The 12,845-nt window shown below is 44.7% G+C and overlaps 1 protein-coding gene across 1 annotated transcript; it reads right to left on the reverse strand.

The window, feature by feature from the left end:
* Positions 1 to 10,730: 10,730 nt before the first annotated feature.
* LOC127031234 (olfactory receptor 13A1-like) lies at positions 10,731 to 11,663 on the reverse strand. The gene has a single exon (XM_050917994.1). The coding sequence runs from the start codon at positions 11,661 to 11,663 to the stop codon at positions 10,731 to 10,733; it is 933 nt and encodes a 310-aa protein (XP_050773951.1).
* Between the last annotated feature and the right edge of the window lie 1,182 nt (positions 11,664 to 12,845).

The raw sequence follows: 12,845 nt of genomic DNA on the forward strand, positions 1-12,845 counted from the left end.
GCTCTTCCCTTAGTGCGAGCAAAAATGCATTAGAGCACCATCTGGAGAAGTAGTCTTTTTTTAGGGGTCCCAAACTATCAGTCATAAGTCAGTGGCTGATACAGGGACAGTGGTTCTTGCCCCTCTTTCTGTGGGTGTTGTGACTGTAGTTTGTCGTATTGCTGCAATAGGGTTTTGTTGAATAGGTTCCAATCCCTGGGGCTCATCCCACATATCTCCATCCCAAGCTTCCCTAGGGTCCCATTTTCCCTCCCATTCAGGGATCTCGCCGTATTGGGCTTGATCCCATTCTCCTGCCATCACAGCCACTACTTGGCAGGTTAAAAACCCCAGTTTTGTTTTGAGATATTTAACAATAGATTCACAGCAGTTGTGATTGACAGGAGATTTCCTTGTTCTAAAGTTAATTTCTTTACCATTCTCTGTAAAATCTGATCCTCTTTTTGTGTTTTCTCTTTTTCCTCTACCTGTTCAGATAATCTCTTCTCTTTTATTTTAACTTCTCTTAGGGTATCTTTGAGAATGTCTATTGGCTTCGTACCCCAGTGGTCGGTATTTTCCATTTAACAGTTTCTTGTTCAGATACACCAAGTTTCTCATGCAGTGTGGCATTCTCCTCTTGGCAGCTAGCCAAGCAAAGGAATGCCTCATTGCATGCTTCCCACAATAGCCAAATTGCAGCCGAGCCTCTTTTTATCGAGGTCAATGGCCTGTAGACCAACAGATATATTGTGAATCCATCTGCCAAATCAGTTACAGTGTGCACATTGGCTAATGCTTGTTTAGTCCATGGGCTGTGCCCAAACTTTTGCAAAATTGTCTAAAAAAGGAGTAATTTCCTGTATGAATTACAATTTCTTCTGCTCTTATTGAGCTTTGTTCTTAAGGGACTCTTTTTGCCTGAACATATTTTCTTTATGAATCTCTTTTATCTTTATAACTTTTCTGTGCCCACACTTGTGCTGGAACTTACAAAGCACAAAAAATCTATATCTACTAAAAAATCTGCCTGACAGAGCAGGAGGGGGGAATGCAAAGTCCCCTACCTTTTGGGTTCGACCCTGCTACGACCGAGGGTATATTCACCTAGGCAATTTTTCCCCAACAGACAGGAAGGAGCAAGGACTCTAATTCTCCCCATTAGGCCCCAGTATCTCTGCGATTGGGGGTTTATATACCTAGACAGTTTGTACAAACAGTTTACACATATATCTTACCTGTATAATTTTCCCCAACAGACGGGTCAGAGGGAGGACTCTAATCCTCCCTCTATTGCCCAGGACCAATAAACCAGAGGGGTGCACACCTGAATGATCGATCACTTTATACGTATAGTATACCTTTTAGCAGGATTTTCTACAATCAAAGGGTATGTCTTCCCCATTTTGCTATTCTCCACCACAAATGTTATGCTTCTAAGAAGCACACTGGATCTTTTTTGGGAGGAAAGGCAATACACCATGTTTATTGACGATAAACAATTAGCATGTGCATTGAGTCAAACACACACACACACAAAAGGAAGACAGGAGAATAGCAAAATATAGACCGTGGACTTCAGAAAATCAGACTTTGACTCCCTTAGGGATCTAATGGGCAGAATCCCCTGGGAGGCTAATATGAGGGGGAAAGTAGTCAAGGAAAGTGGGCTGCATTTTAAACAAGCCTTATTGCAGGTCCAGGAACAAACCATCCTGATATACAGAAAGAATAGCAAATATGGCAGGTGACCAGCTTGGCTTAACAGTGAAATCTTCAGTGAGGTTAAACACAAAAAGAAAGCTTATAAGAAGTGGAAACTTGGACAGATGACTAGTGAGGTGTATAAAAATATTGCTTGAGCATGCAGGGGTGTAATCAGGAAGGCCAAAACACAACTGGAGTTGCAGCTAGCAAGGGAAGTGAAAGGTAACAAGAAGGATTTCTACAGGTATGTTGGCAACAAGAAAAAGGTCAGGGAAAGTGTGGGACCTTTAATGAATGGGGGAGGCAACCTAGTGACAGAGGATGTGGAAAAAGCTGAGGTATTCAATGCTCTTTTTGCCTCAGCCTTCACAGACAAGGTCAGCTCCCAGACTGCTTTCCTGGGCAACACAGTATGGGGAGAAGGGGAGCAACCCTTCGTGGTGAAATAACAGGTTAGGGACTATTTAGAAAAGCTGGACATGAATACGTCCATGGGTCCAGATCTAATGTATCTGAGGTGCTGAGAAAATTGGCTGGTGTGATTGCAGAGCCATTAGCCATTATCTCTAAAAACTAATGGTGATCATGAGAGATCCTGGATGATTGGAAAATATAGTGCTCATCTTTAAAAAAAGGGAAGAAGGAGAACCTGGGGAGCCACAGACCAGTCAGCCTCACCTGAGTCACTGGAAAAATCATGGAGCAGGTCCTCAAGGAAACCATTTGGAAGCACTTGGAGGAGAGGAAGGTGACCAGGAACAGTCAACATGGATTCACCAAGGGCACGTCATGCCAGTATTTGGTCCTGCCATGAGGGCAGGGGACTGGACTCGATGACCTCTCGAGGTCCCTTCCAGTCCTAGAGTCTATGAGTCTATGAGTCTGACCAACCGGATTGCCTTCTATGATAAAATAACTGGTTCTGTGGATATGGGGAAAACAGTGGATGTGATCTATCTGGACTTTAACAAAGCTTTTGCTGCAGTCTCCCACAGTATATTTGCCAGTAAATTAAAAAAGTATGGATTGGATAAATAGGCTATAAGGTGAATAGAAAGCTGGCTAGATTGTTGGACCAACAATAGTTAGTGACCAACACTCAATATCTAGCTGGCATTTAGTATCAAACAGTCCTGGGGCCAGTTTTGTTCAACATCTTTAATAATGATCTTGATGATGGAATGGATTGGACCCTCAGAAAAAGTGCAGATGACACTAACCAGAGGGAGAGGTAAATACGCTGGAGGGAAGGGATAGGTTCCAGAGTGACCTAGACAAATTGGAGGATTGGGCCAAAAGAAATTTGATGAGGTTCAACAAGGACAAGTGCAGAGTCCTGGATTTAGGACGGAAAAATCCCATTCACCACTAGAGGCTGGTTACCAACTGGCTAAGCAGCAGTTCTGGAGAAAAGGACCTGGGGATTACTCTGGATGAGAAGCTGGGTATGAGTCAGCAGTGTGCCTTTGTTGCCAAGAAGGCAAATGGCATATTGGGCTGCATTAGTAGGAGCATTGCTAGTAAATTTAGGGAAGTGATTATTCCCCTCTATTCAGCACTGGTGAGGCCACATCTGCAGTATTGTGTCCAATTTGGGGGCCCCCAGTGCAGAAAGGATGTGGACAAATTGGAGAAAGTCCAGCAAAGGGCAATGACAATTATCAGGGGGCTGAGGCACATGAGTTATGAGGAAAGGCTGAGGGAACTGGGCTTGTTTAATCTGCAGAAGATAAAAGGGAGGGGGGATTTGATAGCAGCCTTCAACTACCTGAATGTGGGTTCCAAAAAGGATGGAGCTCAGCTGTTCTCTGTGGTGGCAGATGACAGAACAAGGAGCAATTGTCTCATATTGCAGTGGGGGAGGTCTAGGTTGGATATTAGGAAACACTATTTCACTAGGAGCGTGGTGAAGCACAGGAATGGGTTACCTAGGGAGCAGGTGGAATCTCTATCCATAGAGGTTTTTAAGGCCTGACTTGAGAACACCCTGGCTGGGATGATTTAGCTGGTGTTGGTCCTGCTTTGAGCAGAAGGTTGGACTAGCTCAGGGGTCGGCAACCTTTCAGAAGTGATGTGCCAAGTCTTCATTTATTCACTTTAATTTAAGGTTTCATGTGCCAGTAATACCTTTTAATGTTTTTTAGAAGATTTCTTCCTATAAGTCTATACCTTATAGAACTAAACTATTGTCGTGTATAAAGTAAACAAGGTTTTCAAAATGTTTAAGAAGCTTCTTTTAAAATTAAATTAAAATGCTGATCTTACACCACCGGCCCACTCAGCCTGCTGCTGGCCTGGGGTTCCGTTCATCTAACCTGGCAGCAGGCTGAGCGGGGCCTGCAACCAGGACCCCGGCTGGCAAGGGGCCGGTAGCCAGAACCCCAGACCAGCAGTGGGCTGAGCGGCTCATCCCGCTGCTGCTCATGCTGCTGCCAGTCTGTGGTTCCATCTTCTGGCTCCTGCCAGTCAGGATCCCGGCTTCCTGCCCCACTCAGCCCACTGCTGGTCTGGGGTCCCGGCCCTGCCCACACAGAGTTGGTACCTACCTTCTCCCTGGTTTTAGACCATTCTCTTCCTCTCTTTCTGCACAGAGCTGAGGGTGCGAGTGCACAGAGCACAGGGCTGGGGGTTGGTGTGTAGGGTCTGGCCAGGAGCTAGAATGAGGGAAGGGGCTCAGGGTTGGAGCAGGAGGCTTGAGTGTGGAATGCTTACCTGGGCAGCTCCCATTTGGTGCAAGAAGTTCAGATGGGAATGTAGTGGGGGATGTGGAGAAGCTTCCGTTTGGTGCTCAGGGTGGAGGTGGGGATGTGGGGGGTGCAAGAGTGAGGGCACAGGTTTGGGGGGGCTGGGTATATGTGGGGGATGCAGGAGTCAGAGAAGGGGCATGGGGTTGAATGAGGGGGATGCAGGAGTTGCGACATGGAGTGTAGGGGAGTTGAGTATGTCTGGGGAGTGCCAGAGTCAGGGCTGCGGTCATGGGGGGTGCAGGAGTCAGGGCATGGAGTGTGGGGGAGATGGGTATGTGTGGGGGTGCTGGAGTCAAGGTAGGGAGATGGGTGTGTGTGAGGGGGATGCAGGAGTCAGGGCATGGAGTGTGGGGAGCTGGATATGTGGGGAGGTGCAGGAGTCAGGGCATGTGGATGGGTGTGTGTGAGGGGATGCAGGAGTCAGGGTGGGGGATGGGTGTGTCTGAGGGGGTGCAGGAGTCAGGGCTGGGGTTGTGGGAAGATGCAGGCATCAGGGCTGGGGACTGGGTGTGTGTGAAGGGGGTGCAGGGGTCATTACAGGGGTCTGGGGAGTGTGGAGGGTGCAGGGTGCAGGGCAGAGGGCTGGAGGGCATGGGGACTTCATGAGTCAGGACAGGGGGCTGGGGAGTGGGCTGAGATCGGAGGTGGTGGTGTTCCCAGCCCCCTGCCCTGAGCAGTTCACAGCAGAAGACTGGCAGAGATATGTCCTGATTCTTTCCTCCTTCCCCAAGGCCCTGCCCCACTTCTGCCTCTTCTCCGGATCAGAGAGCACGGCTGTCCCTACGGTTCCGGCCCTGCTTCTCCCTCTCCCTCTCCAAGGCCATCTGCTGTTCTGCCACTGGGCAGGTGCAGAGGAGGGGCAGGAACCCATCACACTGGCGGAAGAGTTGGGGGGGAGGGAACTTGGCTGCCAGTGGAGGCTGCCCTGCAGCAGCAGTCGGCAGGACCAAGCTTCTGCCCTCTGCCCCCCACAGGAGAGAGCGGTGGGCGGGGAACGGAGAAGATCAGGCTGGGCAGGGCAGTATTTTTAATGGCACGCTGCTGCCTCCTGGGGTCCCGGCCACCAGCCCTGCTCAGCCCAGGGGCCAGCAGCCAGGACCCCAGCAGGCAGCAGCATGCCATCAAAAATCGGCTCGTGTGCTGTCTTTGGCACACGTGCCATAGGTTGCCAACCCCTGGACTAGATGATCTTCTGAGGTCTCTTCCAACCCTAATCTTCTATGATTCTATGATTGTATGACACGCACACACTGTCCTGCCAGTCGATGTTGTAGTTACCAGTCCAGAGTTGAATCAAACTAGTGGCCAGCTAAGTTGATCACAGGTAGGGAGGAGCCGGGTTCTATTGGTTGTGACATGATGCTCCGGGGAAGTCTTGGCAGGATGAAGCCAAAGTTTCTTGGCAGGGCACTCTGTTTATATAGTGATTTTCCTTCACTGAGACCAATAAGTTTTGCACTGTCATGCTGTAATCAATTGTTTGACGAGTGCCTGTTTTCCTAAATTGTCCTTTATCTTGTTCATTCATCAAGGCTCTCGGGGACTCTCCCCATACTGGTTTTGATCACAGCTATCTTGTCCCCATTTATAAGTGCCTGACTCATCTTTAGAGTCATCAATCTGCCCTCTTCAGACATTTTAACAGGGGTGTGTTGTAATCTTCTGGTGCCCTTGAATCTGTCCTTGGTTCCTCCCTAGAACATCTGGTTTGGTGATGGCCTTCAGACTTATCTTCTAACACACACATTCCTCATGCACAAACAAAACAGAACATTTTAACAGAAACATCAAGTTGCAATGCAAAAGAAAAACAATCCTGGCATTCTCTTACTTATTTTAAAATGCTAAACCTACAATAAAGTGGTGACCCTAAAAGGTCTGTTACTGCATTGAATAAGCCCAGATACAGATTCTGGCTGACGCATCTCTACCAATGGCCCATTAGGCCAATACTTTCTGCTATTCAAAAAGCATGGCTGGCAGGATATGGTTAAATCATACGCCGATATATTTAATGCACACTTAAATCATGCATCAATAAACCATTTACTGAGGTAGTGGATTTCACATCCAGTTAATGCTGCTGAGTCATATCATTATCTCCATCATTGAATATCTTTTTAAATTCTTTTATTAAAGTCCCCTCAAAAACCAACATACAAGCACAAACAGTTTAGCTCTATGTAAAATAAAGCATTAAGTAATGATTTCATGGCAACAATTTCCCTTATTCCCTTCCTTTTAGCCATATAGTCTTTTCTGTGGAAAACATCTGTTTACAGAGGGTTTTGTAGGGTATTAAAGATGGCTTAACTGTCCTTTTTGGGTAGAAAATAGAAAAAAAAATAGTTTTGATGGTCATGAGCTTTTGTTGTTGCTGGAGTCCAAACCTAGCATGAGAGAAACACACATCAGAAAAAGAACACCAAAGATAAAGAATGTCAACTTCTGTCTCTTGTGCTGACTCACACATGGCTAGGGAAACATAGGCCCAGCACATGGTCTGATCAGCCATTCTGAGACCTGGCAAATGCTTGTCAGGCTCTGGATGTTCAAGGGGTTGCTTTTAGCTGTCTTTCTGGTAACATGCCTACAGCTCTGTAATGTAGGTTTGAACTCCTGTGGCCTCTAAGTCAGACTCTTACTAGATAGAAGACAAATGGAGAGGGATTAGAAAGAAGAGACACAAAGCAAGGAAGGAAAATGACACAAGAGGCAGTGACAGCAGGAGTCAGAGGCTCCTTTTCTTGTGTTTTGGGGGATTCAGCCAAAACCAGAGAGGTGAGGGTGATGTCAGTCGGTTCTCTCTGTCTGCCCAGGTGTGGTCCAGGCATCTTTCAGAAGCTGAACAAAGAAGGTCTAAAGAGGTCCTGGTGGAGCCAGGGTCTTGGGTGTTGGTGGGGTTAAACACCAAAATGATAAAGCTCTCTCCTTCCACTTCATCCATCCCTCTGTAATCCCATGGAGTGACCCTCAGATAAGTAATATTCCAGATGGTGCAGCCAAGCAACTAGCATTGGCCACCATCAGAAGATAGGATACTGGTCTAGATAGACCTTTGGTCTGACCCAGAATGGTCATTCTTACGTTCTTAGCCTCACCCAATCACAATTCATCAATCATTCTGATGATTTCATCTGTAAACATTTCCACCCATTTCTAGACTCTTTTGGCTCATTTCCAAAACAATCTGTGAATTTCCCAGGAGCTCTGGAGACTAATTAGCACAGTTCCATTCACTTAAACAAGCCAGTTTTTACCAGTCTATTTGAGACCCAGTTTTGCTGAGATCTCCAAGCATCCCTCTGCAGTGTCCATCCCTTGGTACATTGGATATTCACAGGTTCACCACTGTCAAATGATCCAGATCCTCGACTGGAGCAAATCTCATAACCCCATTGGTTTCATTGGAGCTATTGTGAATTAGAATAGCTAAGGGCTGGACAATATTTCATGCAGATGTAGCCACGGTTAGTACAAGTCCAGATATGTTTATAGATGGACCATTTGGAAATGAACTTCCCCATCATTCAGTGAGTATGTTTCACCACTGATTTGCATCTTGTGTAGCCATTTACCTTTGTGCAAAGTCCCTGACATTCTCCTCTCACCTACAGCAGCTTTACACAAGAGTAGGTCAGAAGTGCTCACCAGCACAAGGTATAAGCTGTTGGACAATCAGGTCCATTGCTTTCTTTGCAGTTGTTTCAGATTCAAACCACTGTAAGTGTGAAGAAAATAAAATCAGGAAAGCAAAGTGGATGTGATATGTGAAAAGGTGAAAACGAATGTGGAATTCTGATTTAATGCTCTTGTTTCCCATTTACACTAAGGGCTAGAATCACAAAGGGATTTAGACATTGCAACGCTAATGTCTGGTCTACACTACAGACCTATATTGGTATAACTATGTCATTCATGGGTGTGAAAAATCCACATCCCTGAGCAATGTATTTACACTGACCTAACCTAATGTGTAGACAGTGCTATGTCGACAGGGGAATTTCTCCCACCAACATAGCTACTGCCGCTCAGGAAGGTGGATTAACTATGCAGAAGGGACAGCATTTTAAGGGTAGATCTTCTCTCTGAGTCATCACACCTATCTTTTGGGCACCTAGAAAATCACTGCAATACACAAAGCCAGAGTCAGGCATGATAGATGCCTAAGAATAGGATCCAGAAAAGGTGGCATGTTACGTGGCTGCGTGCCTAAGCTCCCCAATAGGAGATGTCAAAGAAAGAGTTGTGTACTAAGCCCAGCCCCCCTTAGGACTTTACCACCTAAACCCAGGCCAGAGGGAGACACCTACCTCTGCTTGGGATTCTCAGCTGTGGGCCTTCACTTAGAGGTCATGGGGTAGGAGCTCCCTCATAACTCTCAGCTCTGTGGTGAAAGCACTCATCTGGTATGGGGGAGACCCTGATTCATGTCTCTCCTCTGCCTGAGGAGATGTGACCAAGAAATCTGCACCACTCAGGTGAGTGCTGTAGCCATGATGATAGTATGTTGATGGGGCTCCTTCAATCTCTCCTGCTGAAGCTGTTTCACTTTGGACAAATACTTCAAGAGCCATTGGACCAGAAAAAAAAAGAGAGAGCGAGAGCGAGCATACAAGTATGAGAATGACTTTAGATCCAAGTGGTTAGAGCATGCCCCTAGGATGTGACAGAACTAGGATCCTCTTCCTATGCTCCAGTGAATTTTTAAAAAATATTTTTATTCACTATAGAAGAGTTTCAACAGGAGAAACTGACAGAGTCCAACATCAACATATTCCCTAGGCCAGCATTTAGTGCATTCGCCTAAGAAGGACTATTGGCATCTTCTATTCTGACCTCCTGCATGGCACAGGCCATAGGAAATACCTGAATTATTTTTTCTTTGAACTAGAGAAGATATTTTAGAAATAAAAACAACAACATCCAATCTGGATTTTAAAATTGCCAGTGAGGGAGAATCCACCAAACACTGATTAACTTGGACCAGATCCACATTGGTGTAAAGTAGCAGTGAACCAGGTCTTGTGGTGCAGAGGCATGTACTGTAAGCTTTGCAATGAACAAAAGCTGAACTCCTTCTTTTATTTTATTTTATTTTATTTTATTTTATTTTTTAAGTCAGAAAAAGTGGGACACAAATAGATTGGTACAACCTGGCTCGTTTAAGTGAACGGAACTGTGATAAGTGATCTCTAAGGTTCCTGGTAACTTCTGGGATTGCCATGGAAATGATAGCAAGATTCTAGAAATGAGTGAAAATGTTTACAGTTGAAATCACCAGACTGACTGGTGAATGTTGATGGGATGAGGCCATTTGAAATATTACTTCTCTACAATCACTCCATGGGATCAGAAGCAGGTGGGTGGACACCCCCATCAATTCCTGAGGCCATCGCTCCACTATGATAACATTAGGCCTTGTTTGTTGAGATTCTGAAAGATGTCCTGACCAAAACTGGCCATAGAGAGAGAAAAGAAATTACATCCTCTGACTTCTCCAGTGGTGCTCCTTAAATCCCACATAATACTGGAATTGAACTCTCAGTTCCTGCTGTCATTCCCTCCCCTATGTGCCATTTTCCTTCCTGGGGATTCCCTCCAAGGCCTTTCTCATTCTCCTTATCCAGAACACCTCATGTAGTTCTGGGAGAACTCTTCAATCAGTAATTCAGTTTGACTCTAGCTTAACCTCTAGATCTCAATAGAAATGTGGTTGAAAAATTCTGGGTTTTTAATGTCTCAAAAGAAATTCATGAACAAAGAGATAGTTTTATTTTGTTATTATACTTACTGACTCAGGAATAGAATAGAATAGAATAGAATGGAATAGAATAGAATACTCTGATTCAGCAAGACTGCATACAAAATAATGTGCTACACAATGGGACAGATTTTTATAGGTATTTAGGCACCTAAAATGTTTTCCCGGCACATCTAGGCACCTCAATTGCTTTAAAATTAATGAATTTTAGGTGCCCAGGTGCTTTTGAAAATCCCAGCAGGTACCCCGTGTGCCATAGTCCAGCTAGTGTCCCATGTGCCACAGTCCAGCTAGTGTGACTCAACATAATTCCACCAGTGTCAGTGGGGTCTGATCCTCAGCCTAACCTTACTGCAGTCAGTGAAGCACATCCTCAGCTGGTATAAATTTTTGTATTTCCATTATAGTGAATGTACCAGAGCGCAAATGTATGTGTATTGAAATCCTTAGTTCTATGAAAATTTACATCACATTTAGACATGGCCTACAAGGGACAAAGCAGGTGACAATCAGATTCACTCTTGGAAAAATTGCTATTTTGTGTTGAAGGGAAGGATTTTCCTTATGGCCACTTTGATCTCGTTATTGCGCAGACTGTAGATCACAGGGTTCAGGGTGGGAGTGACTAGAGTGTACATTATGGCCACCATCTTGTCTTTATCTAGTGAGTAACTTGAAGTGGGCCGGATGTAGGTGTAGATTATGGTGGAGTAGTACAAGGAGACCACGAGCAGGTGGGAGGAGCAGGTGGAGAAGGCTCTCTGCTTCCCTTTGGAGCTCTGGATTTTAAAGATGGCGATGATGATGAAGCTATATGACACGGTGGTCAGCAGGAAGTTCACCATTGCCAAGAAGATGTCAGCCATGAAGATCATTATTTCATTGAGATAAGTGGAGCTGCAAGACAGTGCCAACACTGGTGGGATCTCACAGAAGAAATGCTGGATTAGGTTGGGTCCGCAGAAATCCAGGAGCACCATGAGTAATGTGTGCACCAATGAATTGATGGTACCAACAGCCCAGACACCAGCTGCTAAACTGATGCAAATGTCCTTACTCATGAGATTGACATAGCGCAAGGGGTGGCAGATGGCAACATACCTGTCATATGACATAGCAGTGAGAAGCACAAGCTCTGTCCCTGATGACAAAGTAAAGGCAAAAAGCTGGGCCATGCAGCCATCAAAGGAGATGGTTTTCTTCTCCTGCAACAGGTTTTTCAGCATTTTTGGTAGGACTGAGGAAGAGCACAAAATGTCAACCAGGGCTAAATTGGCAATGAAGAAGTACATGGGAGTGTGGAGAGGTGGGTGGATGGCAATAGCCCCAATGATCAATGAATTACCCATGATGGCAGTCACATAAAGGCAAAGGAATAGGCCAAAGATCAGCCGTTGGTGTTGAGGATGGTCAAAGAGACCCTGCATGATGAATTCAGTCACCCTGGTGTGGTTACTGGGTTCCATTGCTTGAGTGTTCCTTCTGTAGGAATAAAGATTGAATTTTTTGTCAGGTATTGCAAAAACTAGCAACACGGCAACTGAAGAATCTAGACTGACTGACAGAGAGAGAGAGAGATCTTTGTGATATTCTAGACCTTTCACACAGCATGTATTCAAACTGAGCTACATTAAAATATATTAGCACAATAAACTGTCTGAGATAATTGGTCTATATTCTCCCAACATTTGATTGTAGAAGGGAAAAAATAACATCCTGGATGTTCTCAAACAGAGGCACATGAAGTTTGTTAGAATATTTTTATAAACTACATGAATTAGGATTTAACAGTATGATCTCAAACTTCTTTCATACACCAGAAGTCTTATTAGTAACCAAGATTCCACTCTCTGCACTAATTTTGCGAAATGTATCTATTGCAGTGTAGGACATTTACAGTATATATAATATATAGAATATATATAATCCCAAACATGACATAATAAATGTATATTTAGGTGGAATCAAGAAGCAAAAAATAAAGGACTTGATAACCCTTTTACTCACACAGGCTTAAATCAGGTTTAACCCCCTTGCAATCAAGGGGGCTAATTCTCCATTCACTGGAGATGCACTGATATACAGCAAAGAGTTCTGTGGCATCTTATAGACTAACAAACTAATTGGAGCATGAGCTTTCGTGGGAACATCCGACGAAGTGGGCATTCACCCATGAAAGCTCATGCTCCAATACATCTGTTAGTCTATAACGTGCCACAGGACTCTTTGCTGCTTTTACAGATCCAGACTAACACAGCTACCCCTCTGATACTGGTACACAATTAGTGAAAATGAGAGGGGATTTGAGCTTCCCAAATTTCGTTTTTATGATAAGCTATACCTCTGCCCTGATATAACACGACCCAATATAACACAAATTCGGATATAATGTAGTAAAGCAGTGTTCCGGAGAGGCACAGCTGCACACTCCAGTGGATCAAAACAAGTTTGATATAACGTGATTTCACCTATAATGTGGTAAGATTTTTTGGCTCCCGAGGACAGCATTACATCGAGGTAGAGGTGTATATATATATATATATATATAGCTTCATTATTTGGAATAGTATTAGCCTGATATGACAAGCAGAAAAGTTTCCCTCCATTGTCTTCAAACATGTCTAGTTTTAATACTGCTTATTCTGATT

The sequence above is a fragment of the Gopherus flavomarginatus genome, chromosome 11, assembly GCF_025201925.1.
Source record: "Gopherus flavomarginatus isolate rGopFla2 chromosome 11, rGopFla2.mat.asm, whole genome shotgun sequence".
Classification (NCBI taxonomy): Eukaryota; Metazoa; Chordata; order Testudines; family Testudinidae; genus Gopherus; species Gopherus flavomarginatus.

Bases quoted from the DNA above. Each gene is read 5' to 3' on its own strand.
- LOC127031234 (XM_050917994.1), bottom strand. From the start codon at position 11,663: ATGGAACCCAGTAACCACACCAGGGTGACTGAATTCATCATGCAGGGT.